This window comes from Crocuta crocuta, unplaced genomic scaffold (assembly GCF_008692635.1).
Source record: "Crocuta crocuta isolate KB4526 unplaced genomic scaffold, BGI_CrCroc_1.0 scaffold271, whole genome shotgun sequence".
Lineage (NCBI taxonomy): Eukaryota > Metazoa > Chordata > Mammalia > Carnivora > Hyaenidae > Crocuta > Crocuta crocuta.
Genome location: NW_027527824.1, coordinates 5,897,101 through 5,920,650, shown reverse-complemented (window position 1 = coordinate 5,920,650; position 23,550 = coordinate 5,897,101). Strand labels below are relative to the sequence as shown.

Sequence of the window (23,550 nt, the reverse complement as noted above, 5' to 3'; positions counted from 1 at the left end):
GGGGAGCCCTGCAGCTCCGGCCGCACCAGCCCAGGGACCCGGGCGGGGGGCGGGATGCCGGCTCCGGCCCGGGTTCGCCGTCCGAAGAGCCAGGGGTCCCCGCCACCCGCCGGCTCGGAGGGTGACATGTGTCATACGTGTGTCAAGAGCCCGCCATGCTCGGGCCGAGGAGGCCCTGTGTCTCCGAGTCGCCCGGGGCCATCACCTGGGGCTAATGCTTCCTGCCGCTTTCTGACTCAGTTTACCCATGGGTGCTCTGAATAAAATCCAGACTGAGATCCTTTGGTGTCCCCCGGAGGTACTTCCCACCTCAGAGCCCAAAGCTGCATGCCCATCGACCCCTAGGTCTGCGAGCCTGCCCCCTGGGGAGCCCCCTGGCTGAGCCCAGCCACTCCCAGCGCGACCTCCCAATTGTCTCCAGCACCTGGCACGGTTATTTGCAACAAATAGTTTAATGTCTGTTCTACCTTGTGTATCTTTCTCCTTTATCTCCCACTACGCCCACCCGCATGGCTTTCTCAGCAAGCAGAAATTGGTTTATTCCTTATACCAATCTGCACAGAGTTGGCATGGAATTCAATAGGGCTTGAGGGAGGGCATCTCAGTTACAAAATGAATGGTGAGGACCTGCTGTGTGCCAGGGACCCGGTTTGGTCCTGGGGACAAAAGCGGAGTCAGGTCTGCTGTGTGACAGGTTGCTGTGGATAAGAAGCCCTCCTTATGTGGGTAATTCCAGGATAAGGGCCCAAGCAGGATCCAGAGAAGGGGTCCACAGTAGCCCTGAGAATGGAATTTGAGACAGGACTGGACCGCCTCTCATGAAGGGTAATGGAGGCCGCCTCAACGTGTTCTCGCTGCTTCGCTTGGCACGCTTTGACCCGTTTCTGGGAGGTGTGCAGGGACGGGGTGATGTGAAGGAGCGTGGGAGGTAGAGAGGCTGCCGTTAGCTCCACTTGACGGAGGAAGAAAATTCACTTCCCCAAAATGTCTTGCCCAAGTTCAGACAGAAAAAGGAGGTCTCCTCCCTCTCAGGTTCGCCAAGATATCTCTAGACATTTTAGCTAACATTTTGAAAATGTGCATTTACTTTTTTAATGTGTTAAAATCTGCGTAACAAAATGTACCATTTTAAGCATTTTTAAGAGTCCAGTTCAGCGGCTTTAGGTACATTCACAATGTTGTACAGCCATCACCACTATCCGTTTCCAGAACTCTTCCGTCATCCAAACAGAAACTCTGTATCCGCTAAACAATAACTCCCCGCTCTCCCCTGCCCTCCACGCTTGCTAACCACTAATCTTCTGTCTCGCTCAGCTTGCCTGGTGTAAGTGGAATCCTACAGCATCCGTCCTTTTGTGTCTGACGTATTTCACTTAGCATTATGTCTTTGGGGCTCTTCTCTGTTTTCCCAGGAGCGTCTCTTTCCTTTTCCTGGCTGAATAATATTCCATGGCGCGCATTGACCACGTTTTGTTTATCCGCTTATTTGTCCGTGGACATTTTGGGTTGTTTCCACCTTCTGGCTATTGGTAATAATGTTGCGGTGAACATGGGCAGACGGATGTCTCTGGAAGACCCTGCTTTCAGCTCACCTGGGCTTATCCCTGGTAGTGGAATGGCTGGATCATACGGTCATCACCCTTTTAACGTTTTAAGGAAGTGCCAGGTGCATTCACTTTTTCTGTAGGGCGCTTTAAGGGTTTAAAGGACTCTCACCCGCACCTGCTCTGTGTAATCCTCACAATGACCTTTGAAGCTTCCTCACCCCCGTTTGAAGAACAGGGGAGAAAACTGAAGCTTAGCTTGTTCAAGGTCACCCGGTTTATATCACAAGTGAGGCTAGAACCCGGGTCTCGTGACTCAGGAGCAGAGCTCCCTGCTCTGCCCCGTGCTGCCTTCCTGGTGCTCAGCCTTACGATGCCAAGTCACCTCTCTGAAGTGAATGCCATTTCACTGGGGGTTCATCCTCTGGAAACAGGCAGAGAACGGGGACACCGGGTAGCGTGCAACTGGTGTTCAGGGTGACCCAGCCCAAACTTCTGCTTTCAGAAGAGACAACTGAGGCCCAGAGCGGGGAAGAAACGGAGCCGCCTGAGGTCATGCAGACAGTGACAGGGCCCAGGTGTCTTCACTCTTCTGGCTCAGCTCCCTTCCCCCACCACCCCCAGCCTGCTGGGCTCCTTCTCCCGTCACGTCCCTACTCTTCTAAAGGAGACAGTCACCAAGAAGAATCCAGTTATTTAAAACTAAGCCTATTGACCCAGAGCACCTGGTCGGGCCGTGCCTAAAATACCCTGCTCCATCAGACAGGATGAAAGGGGCTGCTGTCTGCTGCCAGGGGACAGGCCCTCAGTGGGCCTGGGGCTGCCGTACAGCTGCTGGGTCTCATGTGCTGAAAAGAGAGGAGAGGACCCTCCCTTCTCCATTTACCTGAAGGACGTGCTGTACCCTGGATGGCTCTTCTATGTGGGCTACACCTGCCGGCCCCTAAGGGACCACAGCACTGTGTGTAGAGGTCCGAGTGTTACCTGAAGTATGAGGTCGGTCACTGTGTCAGTGACTACAGTCTGGTTGTCCCATGAAAAGGGGGCACATGTGTGGGAAGAGGGGGTGGGCAGGTGGGGAGGGCCGACCTGGCGATGCACTCTGGCAAGGAGGCTTCAGAATGTCATGGTAAACAGCATAGCTTTGGAGTCAGAGCTGAGTCCCCAGCCCAGCTCTGCCACTTCTTAGCTGTGCACCCTGGGGGGATTCAGGTGCGCCAAGCCACGCTTCCCTCACCTATGAAGTGGGGACCGCCCCAGCCTCTTCCTCAGGGAGCTGTTGTAAGGGTTAAATAAGACAAGCCCAGTGGCCAACACATGGTAGACACAGGTACACATGTCACTGGTGTTACTGGCTTTGCTCAGGGGTGGGAGAGAGAATCGCCTCATTGGGGGGATGTTGGGATAACACCCTTACCCTGTGCTTCGACAAAGCCAAGGTCACCCAAACACAGAGGGAAGTGCATTCAGGACTGGAAGAGTGTGGGGAGACCGCCAGCAAGGGAAGGACCTGAAAGGGGTCTCCCCCACTTTCNAGCAGGCTCCAGGCTCTGAGCTGTCAGCACAGAGCCCGATGCGGGGCTCGAACTCACAAACCGTGAGGTCCTGACCTGAGCCGAAGTCGGATGCTTAACCAACTGAGCCACCCAGGTGCCCCACAGAAGGCCCCTCTTAACTGGAGTTGTGTCAGGAACTAGCTTGACAGAGTCAGCAAGAATCTTAGCAAGTGAACCCCAAGGGAAAAGGGAGTCTGGAGGCCAGAAAGTGGGCANCGATTCCTTCTCAGTCCCCAGTTAAATGGAAGCCCTAACACCCACACACAAATACATGTACAGCAAAGTGAGAACAAACACAGTTGCCCAGGCAAACGCTCATGCGTACAGGTAAATGTAAACACTTAACGACAGGCACACCTGTGACCAAACGTAATTTGAGTGTAATCCAAAATTTCTGCGTTGGCACCTATGCAGATGCCTTTACGTATTTTATTTATTTTTTTACAAAAGCCTCAAATGTGTGGGATTCATTTCCAGGAGCGACACACCACCTGTTTAAAAATGGTGATTAATTTCAATACTCTGTTACATCAGGATGCTGGGTGATAATGTGGCTCGTGTGTGTGTGTGTGTGTGTGTGTGTGTGACCAATTCTAGCTGAAGCAGCTATATGAAGGCACTGGAAACCCTCTCCAATTCAGGTTAATCATGGATATTTGGGGGTATTAATTTGCCATGTTACATTAGGACTAGAGCCATCAGGAGAAACGACAGATGCTTTTATTGTTTAACACAAACAACAGCTTATATATTTTGGATACTTTCCTTCAAAAACAAAGGCATATCATTATTTCAGCAAAGCCTTCATATGTGCTCCGAAATTCTCTAACAACTGCAGTATGGTTAGGGTTTTTATAAAAGAGATCAATACTGAGCCAGATCAATGTTGAAAACTTAACATTTGGGGCTATACAGCTAATTCAGGATTGACCTTCTTAGCCCTAGTTCATTGACTAGTGGAGAAAAGAAACAAATAAGGATTTTCTTTTTTTTTTTTTGTAATTGATTTTAATGTTATAGAAAGAGTCCTGGATGATGAATCAGAAATCCTGGGTTCTAATCCCATCTCGGCCGCCATAGCTAGCTGTGTAATCTCGGTTGGACAAGTCACTTTGCCTTTCTGGGCCTCAGTTTCCTCACCATATGAGTTGAGCTAGGACACCAGAGGTGAGGAAAGCACAGATAATCAATGTCCCCGTCCTGTCCTACGTAGGGGGGTGTGTGGGTGTCCACTAACATACACAGGGAAAGAAACAAGAGAGAGAAATTTTTGTACGTACTCAGAAGCAAACATACACATACACACACACACACACCTCACACAAAACAAACAGTTTTGCTTCAAATGCATGCACATATATCTAAAATATTTCCATCTTTTTGAGAGGGAATGAATCACTGCAATTCATAAGTAACGATGCCTATATAAAAAGGTAGCATATATCCTTAAATTACCCAGGCTTTCCTTAAACCAAAATTCTATCTGCTTGTCTACAGGGGGATGTCTAGGTGTATTGTATCACTTTACTCTCTCACCATTTTGGTTTGAAACATCACGGTTCTAAGCTCAAATCCAAGAGGCTTCTCCCCCACGGATGGGATCTCTGGGGTCTCACTGCTCTTGTTCAGGCCACTGTGTCAGGAAGGTCAGTGGGGGGCTGCAGAAGCCCTCCCAGAAGCCTGGAGTCCCCCCACTGCCCACGGCCTCCCCACCTCTGTTCTCTCTCAGCTCACAACTCCCAGATGGGCCGAGAAGCCAACCCAGAGAGGCTCCCTGAGGTCCACATTTTGTGAGGCTGAAGCTCATGGTCACGTTTCTCTCTGTGGGGTGGGCGTGGGGGTGTGGGTGGGGGTGGGAGGAATCCAAACCAGAGGATGGAAACGGGAGCTAACACTGCTGGCCCCCCCACGCCATCCTGCAGTACTTCCGGCCCACAAGACGCTCGCAAATGTGTTCATCAAACTGTACGTAAGCCCCTTCCATCCCCCACTCCTTCCGTGTCAAGTACACAGAGTCCCTTGTCCACCTGCGTGAGCCCTCGCCTGCGCAGTCACCGCAGCCCTCCCGGAGTGGCCCCAGCCAGCCCTCCTAGCCCGCGTGGCCCCCGCTGTCAGCACGGCCTGTGGCTCTCACGGCTCTGTCCCGTACTGCGGCTATTCGCGCACATGTCTGACTTGTCTCCCCTTCAGACACAGGACTCTTTAGATTTGCACCTGCAGAGCCCAGCCCGGTGCCTCCTCACACTAGGTGCTCCCGGTAAATGTTGATTGAATGACTGGATGAGCTCATCCTGACCGAGTTACAAATGCCGGATTGCGACGTCACGGGCCATGCCTTCCAAAGGTATTGGCCCTCAGGCCGAATCAAAGCCTTAAGCTTCCTAACTCTCGAACTGGAGTTTCTGGCCTGGAAGGTGAGCACTTGGTAGGGCAGTGGGGCCTGCGGGAGCTGCGACACTAAGGCCCGTCTCGGCAGACACCTGCTCCGCCGGCGTCACCATCGACTTCGTCCTTGTTGTCGTCAGGCAGGGCTTTACAGGACCCAAAGGCTTCGGGGTGCTTTCATTTCAGATCCTCGCCAACAAATAGAGAGGCCAGAACTGCTTTGCTCAATATACAGAGGAAGAGGCTGGAGCCCAGAGAGGCTTGTGATGTCCCAGAGGCAGGTCTGCCATGAAGCTAACGCAGCCCCAGCTTCTGGGTCCCGCCGGGCCCTGGTCACATGCTCCCACGGTCCACCATTGTCGGTCCTCTGGTAGAATACCGTGGCTTTACTGTGCTCCATTATGATCGCTCCTCTTTTCCACTCTGCCTGGCTGGGTCTGACGTGCATTTGGGGGATCCGACTTGGGATCCCCCAAAGTGAGGGAGAGAGGGATCCATCTGACCTGGGGTGGGTGAGATACATCTCTGGGCTTCACAGACACCACAATGGAGCTGTCCCAGTGTGGAGAATGGCTTGGGTGAATACCCTTACTTCCCACCACACGTGGCTCCCGTGGCTTTTCCCACAGAGCGGCAGGCCCAGAGTTGTGTCACAATACGACCACACCCCAAGGCGCCTACATGAGAGGTATGTGTGTGCCTTGTGGAGAGAGAGGGTCAAAACGTTCGCATAGGGCCAGAGCTAGTCTGTGTAAAACCGTGATAAGTAATTTTTAAAAAAAAGGAATTATAGAGGTGTGTCGGGCGGTTGACATCAACATTATTTGTTCAGATTTTGTGATGTTTGTGGTATGTGTGAATTTTTTCAAGATTTGTAATTTGTTGCAATTTCATCTTTATCATTCTAAAGAAATAACCGCATTTGTGCCTAATGTCGTGATGATAATCTTTTAGTGTTTTCCTTAAAGAAGTCCCTCCGAGGGGTCTAAGTGTTGGGTCCCGCGAACCCTGAACCCATCCCAGGAACACTCTGCGGGCCACAGGGTGGCGCTGAGCTGGGTTGAGAGCCACGTTTTCTGGATTCTGGCCCAGGGCTCTTCCCACAATCCTTTGCTTCAGAGACAGTGTGTAATTTATGTGTTTGTACAGCACTATGCACACAGAAGGTACTCACAAATGCCACAGCTCCCCCGGGGGACTGTCCTTCACGGTGAGGGGGAAGTCCAGGCTGGGCCCGGGTCAGTGACCTCGCCTTAACTGAAAGTCCTCTTCCTGAGAAGTCTGGCCACTTCACAGCGGGCCGGACCTGCCAGTCCACAAAGCAGAGGGTCCTGGGGCAGACAGCACTGCCAGAGTGGTCTCTCTACCCGCTCTGCGGGCAACGCCCACCACCTCACGGTGGTGACGGGGCCATACGCGTGGAGGGCTGAGATGCCCCTCACAGACCGAGAGCCGTGGAAGACCCCACTGAGCCCCTCCAGCCACTCCGAACAGGGAATCCACTTCCTAGAGACCAAAGTGACAGAGCCAGGGTGCTGTGACAGTGGGCGGGAGCAAAGGGAAACAAGGACATTGTGCGGGGACAGCATGGTATATCAGCCCATCAGCCTCAGACCCGGTGAGGGGTCAGCAGTGGGGCCGGGCTCGCCTCGCCCAGTCCCCCCCCCGACCCCGGGGCTCTCCTGCACCCCCGGACAGGGGCTATACAGTGCCTGCCTGAATGCTTCCAGGGACAGGGCGCGCCCTGTCCACACAGAAGTCCGTGCTAGCTTTACTACCCGTGATCGTGTGCGCACTCTTTCCCTTATTGAACCCCGTCTGCCTCAGCCCTCAGGGTGTGCCCAATCTCTGCCCGAGGACAGCTTTTCAGATGTTTGAGAAGAGCCACCACAGGCTCCCCCAAAGCCTTCCTTCCGCCAGGCCGAAAATTCCAGTTCTATCAACGTCCTTCTTTCTGACATAATCTCCAGACCCTTCACTCTCCTGGTCTCCCTTTTTACACATACTCGACTTTGACAACAGCTCCCTTAAAAACAGAATGAGCCCAACACTCCAGATGAGGTGTGAGCGGCCCCGAGGACAGGAAATGTCACGCCCTCCATAGGTCTCTAGACTATTCTTAATGTTGACCAAGACTTCAACGGCCTTTTTGGCCAATATGCTGAAAGCGGGGCCTCCTTCCCAGGAATTCCTGCTGAGCTGTCCCCTCAGCCCACAACCCTGATGTGGATAGTCTGGGGAGGTGCGCGTGAGTAGACATATTTGTTGAGTGTTGGGGACATGAAATACCTTGTGGGTCAAATGGTGCCATTCATACCCACACGCCGGGTAAGGCCGTCTGTGCTTCTCAAGTCCTCACCAGCCCCGTGAGGGGGACAGACCTCCGTTGAGAACTCAGGAATGAGGTCCCGATTTCAGGCCACAGTGGCACTGAGAAGCTTCGTATCTTTACCAAACTCGACTTTATTTTAAACAAAACCAGCCGGAAAAGCAAATAGATCGAACGCCACATTCCGTGAGTGTGTCGTGAAAAGGGAACAGGTTATGTGCAAGAACTAAATCGCAGGTTTGGAAAACACTGGAATAACCGAGGGTAAATGGGTGCCCAGAACCTTGGAAACATTAATGGGCACGGCGCCGCTCCACGTGGTGGGTACAGGAGGAGCTATTTGGGCATCGGTGTCCCGCATCTCCTGGTCTAAAGCTTCTTTCGCTGGCCACTTCCCCCCTCTTGTTTAGTTATTCCTTCAGCAAGTCAGTTCCCAGCCTCCACGCAAGCAGCTCCCCGCATTTCTAGAAATTCCAACACGGAACGTGCCGTCTTGGGGGAGCCCGCACCCCAGCGGGGAAGACCTACACACAGCAAGAGCGGGAGGTCCACGCGCCGAGTCAAAAGATCGGAGTGGCAAGGGGCCTGGAGACCACTTACCACAGGCACCCGTGTCGCAAAGGAAGAAATGGTGGCCAGGTGGATGGAGGACATCCCGGCCACTCGGCCTGGGTGCTAGGGTAGGGCTTAGCTGCAGGGATCCGGATTCCCAGGACTGTACTCCGTCTACCGCGGTGCTCATGGCCCAGGTCACACAGACTGGGCTGTGTGACTTTTTTTTTTTTTCCAGTTTATTTTGAGAGAGAGAGAGAGAGAGGGATTGAGTGGGAGAGGGGCAGAGAGAGAGGGAGAGAGAGAAGCCCAAGCAGGCTCTGTGCCGCCCCGGATGCAGGGCTCGATCCCACGAACTGCAAGTTCATGACCCAAGCTGAAGCCAAGAGTCAAACATTTTACCGGCTGAGCCGCCCAGGCGCCCCTGGGCTGGATGGCCTTTCATGCCTCACCTAGGGCTGAGATTTGATGAATCTGTGAAGAAAACTCCTTAAGCTCAGAGAAAACCAAGGCAGGAGGTGGGCTCGTGTGACAGGAAGACCCTGAATAGGAGGAGCTGGAGGGAGAAGGACACACCAGGCATCAGGCACTGGGAGAAGGGGCATCAGGAGAACCCGGCTCTGTGGTGTGTGGCCACGCATCGGAGGCACCCAGCACAAGGGGGTGGGGGCTGTGTCGTCCCAGGCGCACTGAATAGAACCTTGGAGCTGAACAGCATTGGTCAATTGCTTGTCTGAATCAGCCAACATAGCTTTTTTCCTTTTGGCAAATTATAACCAGAGCCACGAACTCCTAATAGTAATGATTGTTGTAACTCAGCCCTTGCTGTGGATCCAGCACTATGCTAAGTACTATAGACGTATAACCTCAGTTAAGCATCGAAACAATCCTATAAGACCGGTAGAATTATTATCATTCCCATTTTACAGATAATGAAACTGAGGCATAGAGAGATTAAGTAACTTGTCCAACACACCCAGCTAGTAAACATCAGATGCCCAAGCCTTGAGCTGGACAGTCTGATTTCAGAGACTTCATCCTGTTTTATCAAGCCCTTGGAGGTGGTTGGTAGTGTTTCTGCTGTCGCATTTTAAAAAGGGGTTTTAATATAGAAAAATGCCACATCAAAAGCAGAGAGAATAGTATAACGATTGTCACGTGCCCATCTTCTAGCGGCCACAATGTTGACTCGTGGCCAATCCTGTTTCATTTTTATTCCCAGACTGCTCCCCCCCAACTTCCCAGCACCAAGGACTTTTTCCGAAGCAAGTTGCATGCATTATATAATTACATCCGCAGATCTAGTGTGCATCTCTAAAAAATAAGGCTGACTCCTCATTCTCAGTCACCACACTTTACCCGTTCTGACCGAGAAGGACGTTCGGCCAGGTACAGCCCCTCCCCCCACACATACACACCACGCACTGGACGTCGGGCCAGCCACTGCCTAAAGCAGCTGAGTTTGTGCCCCTGGGTATAGATGCAGTCGGCTCACCGGGCAGCCCGTCCCAAAGCCCTCACCTCACAACCCGGCCAAATGCTCTCCCTGGGGTTCCTCAGACTGGCTTGCTGAGGCTGTAGCCCCTGCCATCAGTCTAGCTCCTTTGGAGATGGAAGACAGCCGGATGTGCTGGTCTCCTGCCTAGGGCGGTTGTTGCCACAAACATAAGTCTTTCTTGACCAGCCTAGACCCGGCCCCCAGCCCTGGCCATTCCTCTAATCCCAGTTCCTAGTTCAAGATGATTTAAGGTGCCTTCCTCTGCCTGGGAGGGAATGGTCCCCCCCACCCTGCCCAGCCTAAGAGCAAGAGGTAGGGAAAAGATGTAGCTGAAACACCTGGATTCAGTCCACAGTCAGAGATCCACTCATGAACTGGGACAATCCTGTCTTGCTTTCCTCATCTGTAAAATGGGAGCATAACACCAACACACACAGCGGTGTGGCTGTGAGTGTCCAAAGGGATGGGCAAGTTTTCGCGGTGAATTTGTTTGGGGAGCGAAGGCTGCAGTACCAGCCATGGCCAGCAGGTGTCACCCAAAGACTAGCACCTGAAACAGGACCTGGTGAGGTAGGCAGGAGGCTACTCCATTGAGGGGCTTATCTTTCCATATTAGATCCAGTTGGACTTGTGGGAAGTGGAAGAAAGTGCAGCCTGTGAGATTTCTCCTTAGAAAAGTCAGTCTGGGTCTGGCTGTTCCCAGGGTGAAAAAGTGGAGCCGTGCCGCCTTCAAACGTGCTCACAGGAAAACCCTGCAATGAGACAGGTCTCCGTAACCCCATTTTACAGACGAGGAGATCGAGGCTTCAAGAAGCAAGTGACTTGCTAAAGGTGAGGCAGCCACTAAATGACAGAGCTTGGACTTCTGATTCCATATTCTGGGCATTCGGCTGAGGCACATCCTCAAAACCCAAAGCTTTGTGACTGACACTCCGCGCCCCCGTGGAAACGCATAGAAGAGGCATGTGACATGCTGACCTCTGAGCGCATCTCCCCTCTGTGGGGCTCAGATTCCACTGTTCAGTGAGGGGCTGCGCTAGATCAATGGCTCCCAAACTCAACCATACAATAGCACACACATCCACGCGCACACACACACAGGGAAAAGGAGACAGAGAAATCCAAGGCTACAGAACAGGATCTGTAGTCTGCGTTTCCCAGATAATTTGTATGTAAGCGGCTTAGCGTGAGACTAGGGACGGCATCTGGGAAACCCTAGACTAGAAGAATCGTTCATGGGCTTACGTTCTGTAGTTCCATCAATGATCTCCACTTAGGCTTGTCAAACACCTAACACGGTGCCTGGCACACCCCTTGATATTCAACCACTTCGATATTTTGCTGAATGAATGACAGACAGTATGCAGCCCCCCAACTCAGCGAAAGCCTTGGTTGACATTGCTCATCCCTCAATTAACATCCATACTGCATTTTTGTAGCATTTTATGGCCTGTTTATATACCAGATCTTGTTCAGTCTCTTTAACCAGTTGAGTATCATAATCCCCATTTTACAGAAGAGGAAGCTGAGTTTGGAGACACTAAGGGGCTTGCCCAGGGCTGCCGAGCTCGTCAGTAGCAGAGTCAAGCTTCGAACCCACCTCCAGTGCCTCTCCCACAGCACGATTCCGGCTTGATAGCATTTTCACTGCATGATTTGAGAGCAGGGAAAACATCAGATCTAGAAGAGAGTTGGCCTTTGTAACCTGTCGGGAATTCCTTCAAATCCGGGGGACAGGTGACCTTGGGACCTTGTCTGGAGACCCCAGGGTCTGGAGAAATCCTGCCTCATCTGGGGAAGGGCTCCGTGCCCAACTCCAGGGAGGGTGGACAGGCCCCACTCAGGTGGCCCAGAACCCCAGCTCTCTGCTCCCTGGAGAGGGCGGTTTGGGAGTCTGCTGCTGGGCTGGGTGGTCTCCCCCACCCTGCAGACCCCTGGTCCACAAGGCTCGGTGCCGGGAACCTGGGTATCTGCCTCCCCCTAGTGTCACGAGAGGGACGGGGCGCCGTGGGCTGCCACGCTCCCCGCCACGGCTCAGACTCTCCGCCCACACCCCCAGCAGCGCCCCACACACAGAGCCGGGGTCTGGGCTCACTCTCTGCCCCAGCCGCCCCCACGTTGGCCTCTAAGAACTCCTGGAAGGGATGGACCTATGGTGTCCTCTGACCCAGGCCCTTACTCTCAGCTGAAGGGCCAGGGACCCCAGGGAGGAGGGTGTATCGAAGCCCATTACTCAGGTCTCCTGAGGCCGGGGCCACCCTCCTGTGCCCTCTGCTGGGTCCTGTCGCATTTCCTGGCCTGCCCGGCCCCTCCCCGGCCCCTCCCCAGCTCTAGCACCGCTAGCAAGCCACACTCGCACGCACACACTCTCTCTTCCACACACACCCCCGCATGCAAACCACGCACCAACGAGCAACTTATAATCAAGACACTTTCTTCGCAAACCCTCCTGGGTTCCAGCACCAGAGCCAGAGACCACCCTCCGCTGGTCTCAGAGGGACTGGGGAGCCCACCCTGGGCTGGCCGTGGGCCTCTGGTGGCGCCGGCCGTGATGCTGAGGAAGAAATGCTGACTGTGCCCTGGCCAGGCCCACAGTGGGACATTCTGAGTGACCGCACCACACCACTTGCCCCTCCAGCCACGTGCCCAGATGGCAACACCCAGCAGCTCTCCTGGCCCCTCGGGGGGGACGGAGGTTGGGGGAGCAGCTGTGGGCAGTCACCCATCGCTCATTCAGCCCCCTGGTCGGCCGCTCCTGTGTTCATCCAACACACACTTAGTGAGCACCTACTATGTGCGGGGACAGGCCGGGCTCTGGGGACTGATGGGCGACCATCAGCCAGGGACAGCAGGACAGACAGACGTGAAGGGACGGTCAGAATCTAGGGAGACGGGGGGCCCCCCAGAAGGTCTCCAGGGGTGCTGGGGAGGACGGATGGGGAAGGGTCCAGGAGTAGCTGTGACCCAGCAGGGCCTGTCCCACGCACACCCCGGGCAGGCGTCTGAGGGCCGAGGCCACTCCCGGATGATGTTATTAACTGTGTCGGGAGCATACGGTTCACGGACGTGAGACCTGAAATATCACTCACTTCCGAGCAGAGGACACTCAGCTCCCGTGCAGGCTGGCTTTGGCACGGCGCTGCTGCTGATGGATGGGCCTTTCAGGAAAGAATGACCACGAGAGAACGCAACATGCTCCTGGCTCCGGGCCAAGCCAGCCTCAGCTCCTCTGCTTTGTCAAGTGTGTCTTTTTGTCTGCCTTCGTCACTCCCAGGGTGCCTCTGCTTTAGCAACCAGGAAGAGGAAGCAAGTGTGTGTTTGTGGTGTGTGCGTGTATGCACACGCGTGTACACGCACCCGGCTCTCCCTGTGCACAGCTCCCCGGGGGGCTGGAAGGAACAGGGGTCAGCTCCCGCTCTGCACTTGCCCTTGCCCTCGGCCCCTTGACCTTGATGGGGAAGCCCATGCCTGGAATGTTTATCCCGTGTTTGCATTTCCCCAAACTAAGCCCAGAGACAGACTAGGGCCTTCTCAAGGTCACACAGCAGGCTGAGGGCGAAGCTGGCAGCGAGGCCCGCTCTCCAGCTGCTCCTGCACCGGCTGCGCTGGGGACTTTCTGAGGCCACAGCCTGCTGCCCTCGCTGGGACTTTCCACTCCTCTCCCATTCCTCTGCCATGCTCGCCTGGGGCACTCCTCCTGGGGTACCAAAGAAGCCCTTTGGGGAAGCGGCAGAGAGAATTTCTTGAAAAGGGAACGGAGTTTAGAGCTTCATGAACGAACAGCAGCCCGGAGACCCTGGGGGCCCCCGGGGCTCTAGAAGGTCACACAGGGTCAGAACAGGCAGCCCAATAAAGGGGAAAATAAGATGCCAAATCAGAGCTCGGGAATTGCGTCCCCCATGCCACTCCCTCCAGGTGCGAGGCCGCCCATCGGCACCTGTGGGGAGAGCCCCCCACTCGGGTCTCCCCTGCCGTTTCCCCTAAGCCCTCAGCACCGAGGTTCCGAGTTCTAGGAAGGATGTCTTCCCAAGCCTTCAGTCGCTCAACTGCAAGCAATGTGAAGCGTCCCCCGTGCGGGAGGGATGCCACTGAGGCTGAGCAGGGGGGACCTTCCACGGCCGGGTCACCTGGCTGCGCGTCTGGCTCTCACAGGCTAGCCCGGGGCTCGGTTCTGCTCTCCCAAGCTGTCCCAACTCCGAGGCCCTACCTGATCCATCTTCCCAGCCGGGGACTCCCCACCATGCCAGCGGCTGCGGCCTTGGGCTCTCTTCTCCCCCAGGCCTAGTGTGTGCCAGGCGGCCGGAGAAGAAGGGGCGCGTCGCTGCCGCCCTGGAGGTCTCTGCTGAATTGCAGCTCAGAGCTCAGCTGCCTGGGGCCCGCCGGTCAACAGGGAGGCCATTCATCTCTCCAGCAGCAGCCCCACCTGGAGCTGGGAGGAGCTGGGAGGAGCAGGAGGAGCCCCTGGGGAGGACTCAACGCCCCTCTCTGCTCTGGGCCCTCTTAGCAAGGCCAGCTACCCCCACTCCACCTTGTCTGCCTGAGACCCCACTCGATCCGATATAGGACCAGAGTACATGCTTAGGGTGGGCTATTTAGAGCACCCCTCCTTGATCAGCCCGGGAGGGGCGGGTGTATGGGGTTGCTGGGGGTGCAGGGGAGTCTCCCAATGTCTGGAAACACCAGAGGCCCATGCCAGGGGCACCCTTACTCTGGAAAGGAGATCAATGCCTGTAGGATCCAGGGACCATCCAGTGCAAGCCTCCAGTCCCTCCGAGGGGAAAGCCAAGTGCAGGGGGGCCCACCTAGGCCACCTAGCCAGATCCCAAAGGGGATGCCCTGCCGCTCCCCACCCTGGGCTCTTTCCCAGCCCCCACCCCAGCCTCCAGCGTGCAGAGGCTGGGTGGTGAGGTCGGGCATTGGCGCTCCAGCCTGGGGCAGGGGCCACACGAGCGGCCGGGCTCACCACCCTACTACGGCCCCTCCCTGCCCTCATGCCCAGCCCGTGCACGGGGAAATGCCAGGGTGGAGCAGGCCCGGGAGAAGACCCCACAGCCCTAGGATCCCAGGTCAGCACACAGCTTTTATGCCCTGGGGCGAGGCTGCCTCTGGGGCAGGGTGGCGATGTCAGCCTGCGGGGAAGCAGGTCAAGTTTTCCTGGGCCCTTGGCGTCCACCCCGTATCTGTTCCTCCTGCCTCCCACTCTCCTCACCGCCCTGGCTGTGAGCACCTACGAGGCCAGGAACTTGCAGAGGCACAGCTGGGAGCGCGGTTCACAGACACATTCACCTGGGAGTGGGGTTAGACGCTAGCAACATCTCAACAGTTAAGTCAGAAGTTCTGGGGCTGAAGTTGAGAGGTGGGTGCCCAGCGCCTCTGCCTCTCTCAGGTCCTGCTCGTGACGTTGATTAACTCCAGCTACGGGGTTAGAGGCTTTGTGGTTCCCCCAAGCCCTGGGGAAGACCATGTCGGATCCCTGCCTTCCAGAAGGAGTGAGAGGGCAAGACCCACAGCCATGAATGTGCAAACGGAATGAGAAGAGCTCCCAGCTTTCCCAGGAAACACAGGGCACGGGGCAGACCATTCAGGGGGACCTAACTGTCCCCAAAGGGGACAGTTGTCTTGTCTTGTCTTGGAAAGACAAGAGCTGAAAAAGCCAAATTTGGGGGCGCCTGGGTGGCTCAGTTGGTTAAGCATCCGACTTTGGCTCAGGTCATGATCTTGCAGTTCATGGGTTCGAGTCCTGCATGGGGCTCTGTGCTGAGAGCTCAGAGCCTGGAGCCTGTTTCAGATTCTGCGTCTCCCTCTCTCTCTGACCCTCCCCTGCTCACGCTGTCTCTCTCTCTCTCTCTCTCTCAGAAATAAATTTTTAAAAATTTTTAAAAATTAGAAAAACCCAAATTTGAAGGTTTTGACTGAGACGCGTGCTCTCTCTGGTGGTGATAATGGGAATTGCATCCCCTCAAACAAGGCGGTTTTTGTCGCTGCGGTTGTGTGATTAAGAGTAAATTCACCCAATCATTCCAAGGCTTGGTTGTTCTTTGTGACTCAAACTGCATCTGAATTGTGAGAAATCCCAAAGTGAAGTGAAGGTTCAGTAGCTCCCAGTCTGTGTGACCTTTGTGGAGAGGGAAGGGGAAGTGTTCCCAAGGGCCCTGACCGGGAACAAGACACAGACCTCATCAGAATGTCTCTTGGATCCGTGGGTCTCAGCCTCATTAGTCTCCAGAACCACCTGGGAGCTTATTATGCATCAGTTTTCGCAGACCCCACGCCAAGATTTGTACCCAATGGTTCTGGAGGGAGTCCTGGGTGTCTGAACAGCACCTGGGCTCTCTGGGGCATGTAACCCGGGACCCAAAGGAGCCTCTGGGTTCACAAGGGGGGGGGGCTTGCAGTAAGGAGTGGAGAGCAGAGCGGTTCACCGGGCACCCTGTGGAGCCGCTGGAATTCCCCTCCTAGTAGGCACCCTGGAGGCCTGTGCATAGAACATTCTAGAAATATAACTCCTCGCCACCGCTCATATTTGTGAGCCATATCTGTGGCCCACAGACCTGGAACACCCCCTCTTCCTGTTTGTCTTTGGCACATGGAGAAGCTTCAGGAGCCGACCTCCCGTGGAAAGTGTCCCTGACCGACCTCCCCCAGATCCTGTTCACTTCTCCCGCGCACGCTCCACCTTGTGTGTGGATCCTGAATTCGGCTTAGGGGCGTGGCCTGTCCCGTCTCGCCTGTCTTCGGGGAGCCCATGTTGGAAGCAGACGGTTGCAAAGACCTTGGCCCCGGGTTGTAAGTCGCCAGGCTTTCCTGGTCTCCCAGACCGTGACCGCCCACCAGCCCCTCTCTCTCTTCCCTGGGTTCTCCAAGCCCACAGGGGTCGGGGCTCTGCCCGCCACCCCCAAGTGTCAGTGAGGAGAGAGCCGGAATGGCTCCGAGGACCTGGCTTCTAGCTCTGGTCCTGACACAGGCTGGCTGCGTCACCTGTGCATGTCACCGCCTTTCCCCGGGCCTCAGTTTCCCTTTCTGAAAAATGAAACTTGTCTATTTTGCTCTCCAAGGAACTTCTGTGTTCAAACCTTCTGGGATCCTGTGAGGGGTGGTGGTCTTCAGGGCCCGGGGGCCGTGGAAGAAGACAAAGGACTTAATTTGCACGTGGAATGGTGGCCTACCTGCCTGTGACCCCCAGACTCACCCTGTTCATTTTAACCTCCACGAACTTGCTGCTGCCTGGGCTCCGCCGCCCATCCCCCCCTCCCCGCCCTGGCATGCTTACAGACCCTGATGGGGAGGTGGACACTAGGTGGTGTCATGATCCAGCCACATCCTCCCTTCCGTAGGGAAGAGGGGGAGAGAGAAGACGGGCTCCTTCTGAAACTGCCAGAGGGGATCTGGCTGCCCTGCAAGGAGGCCATGGGCATCAGGAGGCTCGGCACTGGTGGGAGAGGCAGGCTGGCACCATCTTGGCTCAAGATGTCCGTGGGTGGGTGTCTGCCACAGTGGACGGGGCTGGAGGAAAGGGTACCAAGGGCCCCACCCCCACTGCCCACTCCCCGGCCCTGGGCTTAACCAAGGTAGCACCCCCATAGGTAGATGAGAATAGGCCTGATAGGGGCCCCCAAGTCCCAAGAGTGGAAAGGGCGCGGCCTGAGCTTAGCACCAACGTTGAGAGGCGGGTGGGGAGAGAGCGTGCCCAAGGCCACACCCGGCCCCCCGGCCCGGCACGCTGGTGCACGTGGGGGCTGGCAGGGGGCACTCTGTGGTCACAGGCGGCTCAGGGCACGTCCGCACCAACTCCCAGCAGAGCTCCAGGAGCGGCCTCCAGGGCCTGAGGCAGAGGCCCAAGCAGCACCCAAGTGTCCTTGACCTTCAGACTTCCGGGCTCTCTCTGTGCCTGGGGTCGGGAAGGCAGGCTGAGTCGTCCGCCCACGGGGTCAGGAGGGAAGGAGGGGCCTGCAGGTGCTGACACTAAACTCCCTGCTGTAACAGGCACGGGCACCTGAGCAAGTTCAGCGAACAGCGGCAGAGGCCAGGCTGTATCGCACCCCAGCCTGGAAGGGCGAGTCGGTCACAGCAGGGATGGGGCGAAGGAGGGAGCGAGGCCGGCCAGGAAGGCGCCGTCTCTGAGGCTGGCTTTATTATTAACAGGAGGCGGCCGTGAGGTGGGAGGAGGCCAGGCACACCCAGGGGTCACCTGGGGCCCGGTGCTTCCTTCAGCCCAGGGCCTGGCGGCGCTGGGGACAAAGGTCTACAGCTCACGGAAGGCTTCCCAACGGCCCCGGTGCAATGAGCACACAGCAGACTCTGAAAAGACAAAGACGGGATTCGGGCTGCAGTGAGCGCAGAAGTAGGGCTTTTTCTCTTACTCCTTATTCATCTGCCTTTCTCTTCGCAGCCACCCTCGGCCACATAAGCCACGCCAGGCGCTTGGCCGTCCTTTGAGAACCCAGGTAGCAGAGCACCCGGCTGGTGGGAGGAAGGCCCTAAAAGTCCCCCAGCCCAGTCCGAAGCTCTTCCGTATCTCTTCCCAGCCGTCCCTGGCTGCCCCGCTCACCTGTCCCTCCCCGGCTTACCCGTCATCACAGCTCATCTCCGTCCACTTGCCTGGGGTGGGGGAGGGGAAAAGACAGGTCAGAGATCCGAGGAGGAGGTGGTGAGTCTAGGGGTCCCTAAGGCTGGGGACCCCTCCTCGAAGNCTCCTTCCGGTCCCTCCACACCGCGACCCTGCCTCACTCAGTCACCCTGGGGGGTCACCTACCGGTGTTTCTTTTTGCCGCCGCAGCGGAGCCTTTTACCTGGAGGAGAGAAAGGAGACGAGTTTCCATCAGCCTATTGTTTCCCAGGAGACCCTCTCTGTCCTCTCTCCCTCCCGCCCGCCAGAGACACGGGTGACTATTTCTCTCTTTACGTACGGCAGGGCCATAGCATTCAGGGGCCCGAGCCATTCAGTCAGCCGGTCAACAAACATTTACTGCAGTGAATCCACGGTAGACTGAGCATGCCCAGAGCGGTCGTCGAGCCTGGGCCGCCGCGGTGCCCGCAGCGCAGGGCTGGGCACACAGTAGCTGCTCAGTAAGCTCTTGGAGGACAACTGTAAAGTCAGAGCCAGGATCTCTGCTCAGGCTGTCTGCCTCCTGCAGCCGTGTGCTCAACCACGCCACAGTGCTGACCGCCAGAAACTTGCAGACACTTCCAGAACCAGCCGTGCCTGCAGACGGAAGCCTTCAGACTGGATGGCACCAACCACGGATGTGTTAGAATCCCAGGACACAAAACTGGTCGTGTTTCTGTGTGTGTTTCTTCTGGGTGCACCAAAACACGTCAATAAGCATTTAGTAAGCCCCTGCTGTGTGCCTGCGGGGCTGGGGCCAGGGGATATACAAGGACCCCTCTCTCCTCCAGAACACTCTAGGTCTGAATGCTTTCTTGGCTGACGTGTCTTTGGATGCTAGCCCTGACTTTATAAGGTAGTTGGGATCATCCCTATTTGACAGATGAGCAAACTGAGGCCCAGGGAGTTGGGGATCCGTGGTAAACTAGCAGTGGGCCCTGATGCCTCTGGCTCCCAGCTGCATTTGCCTTCCAGCAAGGTGGGGAGGGGGCAGCTGAACCCAGCTCTGCTTCTGATCGGCTGTGGAGCCCAGAGCAAACGGCTGCACCTGCCAGAGTGGGTGGTTTGCATCTGGAAAATGCGAGAGTCTTGACCATCCCTCTGTGTTGCTGAGAGGATTAAATGGACTGAGATGGGGGCGCCTGGGTGGCTCAGTGGGTTAAGCATCCGACTTCAGCTCAGGTCATGACCTCACAGTTTGTGGGTTCGAGCCCTGCGTCGGGCTCTGTGCTGACAGCCCAGAGCCCGGAGCCTGCTTCTGATTCTGTGTCTCCCTTTCTCTCTGCCCCTCCCCTGCTCACACTCTGTCTCTCTCAAAAATAAATAAACATTAAAAATTTTTTTTAGATAAATGGACTGAGATGTAGCTCATGCCAAGAAAGGAAAGGGACCAGATCTGGCCAAGGGAGGCGTCCCCTGGAGATTGGTTCCCTCCCCCTCGAACCCCATGTGCACTGGAGGGTTCCAGGCTGGACCAGCCTGCTCTCCCATTCAGCTGCTCCTCCACTGGCCACCAGAGGGCGCACGTGAGGAAACGGGAACTCTACTCTGNCCTCTGTCCATCATGGTGTCCGTCAGCTCCCACGTCCTGCATGGGGGAATGGAGGGGAGCGGAGAGACTCCCTTCCCTTCTGGGATCTGGGAAGGGAGTGAGAGGGCTTCCCCACCTGGGGAACAAGGGCCCAGCGGCTTTGAGAAGAGATGAGGCCCCACGCAGCAGCCCCTCCCAGCATGAGGCCAGCCCCACTCACTGAGGATGATGATGAGCCCCACGACAAAGGCCAGGGCGGCAAAGATCAGGCCTCCGTTCCGGACGGTCTCGTAGTCTGAGGAAGGAGAGGGCCGGGAGGTGGGCCGGGCCGCCCCGCACCTCCCCCGCCCCCACAGCCCACCCTGCAGCAGCCCCATGCTAACAGGGGTGGATGGGGACACATAAGTGGGGCAGGCCGGGAACCAGGTGTCTGTGGGTGGTGGCCGGAAGGGTGGGGGAGGAGGGCCCACCAGGCCTACCGTAGTAGAATGGGTCCACGTCCCCCTTGGGGCTGCCACCTGCAGAGAGAGCCGGAGGCCAGGTAAGCCGGTCGTGAAGCAGTGGAATTCCCATCCTTCCCATCCCATGTCCACGTGGGAGGCCGGTGGGGCTGTGAACGCCACTGCCAGCGGGGACATCTGTCCTAGGCTGCTCCAGATCGTCACCTTGGGACCAAACACCCAGCATCCAAAGCAGAGCTCTGTGCTGCCGGTGGGGGCCTCTGGAAACGGGGGTGGGGGTAGCTCTTTCCTGTCCTGGCTTCCTACGGTAGTGACCAAGGTCGAGGGAGACATCGCCCATGAGACTCCCCAGCAGCCTCTCTCCACGTGACTAGCAAGCGCCTAGCAAACATTTGTGCAGCGAACGGAGAGGCCGTCAGCATTCACTGAGCGGAAGGGAAAAACCGAGGCCCGGTATGGAGACTTGTTTTAAGTCCCCACGAAAGTTCGAAGCAGAACTAGGTCTTGAACTCAAGTTTCTAGGTTTTTCTCTTTTATGCTTCTGTCCTCAACGGGAAGCAAATTCTTTGAAGAAACATTAATATATAGTGTTTGCCACATGCCAGGCTAAGGCTAACAGAACTTTAGCTCATTTAGCCACCAAACAATCCTATGAAGCGTGTATGAGTGTCTCAGTCGGTTAAGCTTCTGACTTTGGCTCAGGTCATGATCTCGCAGTTTGTGAGTTCGAGCCCTGCGTTGGGCTCTGTGCTGACAGCTCAGAGCCTGGAGCCTGCTATTCTGTGTCTCCCTCTGTCTCCACTCTTCCTCTGCTCAAACTCTCTCTGTCTCTCTCTCTTTCTCAAAAATAAACATTAAAAAAAATTAAAAATGGGAAGGGAAGCAAAAATAATACAAAAACAGGGAGGAGGCAAAACATAAGCGACTCTTAACTATAAAGGACAGAGGGTTGCTGGAGGGGCTGGGGGGGGGTTGGCTAATGGGTAAGGGGCTTAAGGAATCTACTCCTGAAATCATTGTTGCACCATATGCTAACTAACCTGGATGTAAATTATAAAAAAGAAATACATTATTAGATATAAATAAATAAAAACCCTATGAAGCATTAATGTTATTCCAGAATAGTCCATAAGAAGACAGAAATACACAGGGGTCACATTACACGCCATAAAGGGGAGAGCTTGGATTTGAACCCAGGCAGGAGGTTGCTAAGAATCTAGGTGCTTAACCCCTTTGCTACATTGCCGCTCGGATGGTTAGAAGGAACAAGACATTTCAAGGTCAAGTGTGGTCCGGCTCCTTGCCTCCTGTGGTGTTTCCCACCCGAGGGGACACAGCTCTGCCCCCAACCCCTGGACACTGAGCACACTTGTCTTTGGGCAGCCGGAGGGCGCCTGGCAGGAGTTCAGGGGGACGCGCTGTCCTGTCCTGCTCAAGCCCCTTCTTGGCACAAGGAAGCCGTGCGCGAGGTAGAAGGGAGGCGCAAGGCGGCACCTCCGGTGTTGTGCTGAACCGTGCCCGGGGTCATGGTGGGGCTTTGGGGCCTGGCGAGCCCACTTGTCCCCAGTGCAGCCTCCCCGGCCAGGAGGGGTCAGNCTCATCTTTTCTAGGTCTGGCTCAAAGCCCACCGTGGTCAACAAAGGCCCCTATTAGCCTCCGGGCCTGAGGCACCCCCATCACAGGATCCTTCTAGGGGAGTCCCAAATGTGGGAGGGCTCTCAAAGCCAGCCTGACCCCCTCCGCCTCCCACTCTGAGCTTAGATAGTCCCGACAGATGCGTNATGACCTGAGCGAAAGTCGGACGCTTAACCGACTAAGCCACCCAGGCGCCCCGCAGGATCCTCTTTCCAAAGCAATTGTTAAAAAATCCTTGTAGGAGGCTGGCGAGGGTGGGGGAGGGGCTGGGGACTATGGAAGGTGAGGCGGGGGGTCAGGGTGCAGCTCATCCCTCCAAAGGTGGGCCAAGGAGAGACGGCCGCCTGCTTCCCACACATTCGCACACACTCACCGTCGTCGGTCGACAGCCCTGTCATCTCCCCAGTGGCCTGGGCTGGTCTCCACCGCCCTCTTCGGCCTCCGCTTAGGGGACACTGCCTGGCCGTGGGGTGGCCAGGGGCGAGGTGGGGGCATTAAACATTAACAGTGCCAGGTAATATTTACCCTGGTCACAAGAGAAGCCCTGGTGCGAGCAGAGGGCTCCCTCGGAGGCACGAGGGGGCGAGGGGGCAGGCAGGGCAAGGAGGGGCTGGCTGGGCTTCCACATCCTCCCAAAGGAAATTTCCAGAGAAGCGCCGGGGAGAGGAAGGCCAGTGTTCTTCCACCAGCGGGAGATGGCGTGGCTGGGGCTGGGGCAGCGGGGAAGCGCTTTCTAAGTTGTGTTCAGTGTGTCCCACAGCTCAGGGGACAGTGTAGGGGCCCTCGGAGGCCCCAACCCCAGCAGCCTCACCAGCCACCATGGAGATCACTGTTGCGGCTGCTGTTTCTTACCCGGCGCTCAGGGCTCCGCTGAGCTGGTTGCAGGTGCCTGCCGCCTCCCCCCTCAAGGCCCGCGCGGAGCCCACCAGGCACGTTCGCACCCCAGCCTGCCTTTCCTTCACCCACCGAGGCTGCCCCTAGCAGCTCACACCTCAGCCAGGGAGGCCCCAGTCACCCCTCACGGAGCTCTCTCTTCCTGCGGCCTCTGGCGTTTTCCTTCTACAATCCGGGTGTCCCCAAGCCAGCTGCCCAGGGCTGCACCATCATCTCCTTCAAGGAAGGGGCCAAGTCCAGCCTTGCCTTCATCATCTACAAAGCTATTTCCTCACTATTATTTCCTTGTGCCTTGTGTTAGTTCCCATTTTACAGAGGAGGCGGCTGAGGCACAGAGAGGGTAAGGCCCTGGCCCAAGGGCACACAGCCAGTGAGGGGCAAAGTGGAGAAAGACAGGCAGTCCTGGGGCTTCAGGGGTCAGGTGCTTCCCCACCCCTCTGCGGCGGCCTCCTGCACCTCAAGGACCCCAGGGCTGGGCCCTCCCTGGGTGTTCATACTCCTGGCTGAGTTCTAGTCCATTGAACTGGCCTCCAGAAGAGGCTGATGGTCCGCAGTAGCCA

At 56.2% G+C, this 23,550-nt stretch overlaps 1 protein-coding gene across 1 annotated transcript; it reads right to left on the bottom strand.

Moving 5' to 3' along the window:
- Positions 1–18,018: 18,018 nt before the first annotated feature.
- Positions 18,019–22,511, bottom strand: FXYD2 (FXYD domain containing ion transport regulator 2). The gene is made up of 6 exons (XM_077777435.1): positions 22,470–22,511; positions 20,480–20,518; positions 20,221–20,295; positions 18,617–18,653; positions 18,432–18,462; positions 18,019–18,162 (listed from the first exon to the last, which is right to left on the bottom strand). Exons 1-5 carry the CDS (start codon positions 22,492–22,494, stop codon positions 18,438–18,440), a joined length of 201 nt encoding a protein of 66 aa, XP_077633561.1. The 5' UTR covers positions 22,495–22,511; the 3' UTR covers positions 18,019–18,162; positions 18,432–18,437.
- Between the last annotated feature and the right edge of the window lie 1,039 nt (positions 22,512–23,550).

Excerpts from the sequence above, each read along its gene's own strand:
- FXYD2 (XM_077777435.1), bottom strand. The coding sequence starts at position 22,494 with ATGACAGGGCTGTCGACCGACGACG. Across the intron at positions 20,519-22,469 it reads AGGGCTGTCGACCGACGACG|GTGGCAGCCCCAAGGGGGAC; the intron begins GTGAGTGTGTGC and ends CTCTCTCTGCAG. Across the intron at positions 18,463-18,616 it reads GGCGGCAAAAAGAAACACCG|GCAAGTGGACGGAGATGAGC; the intron begins GTAGGTGACCCC and ends CCCCCACCCCAG.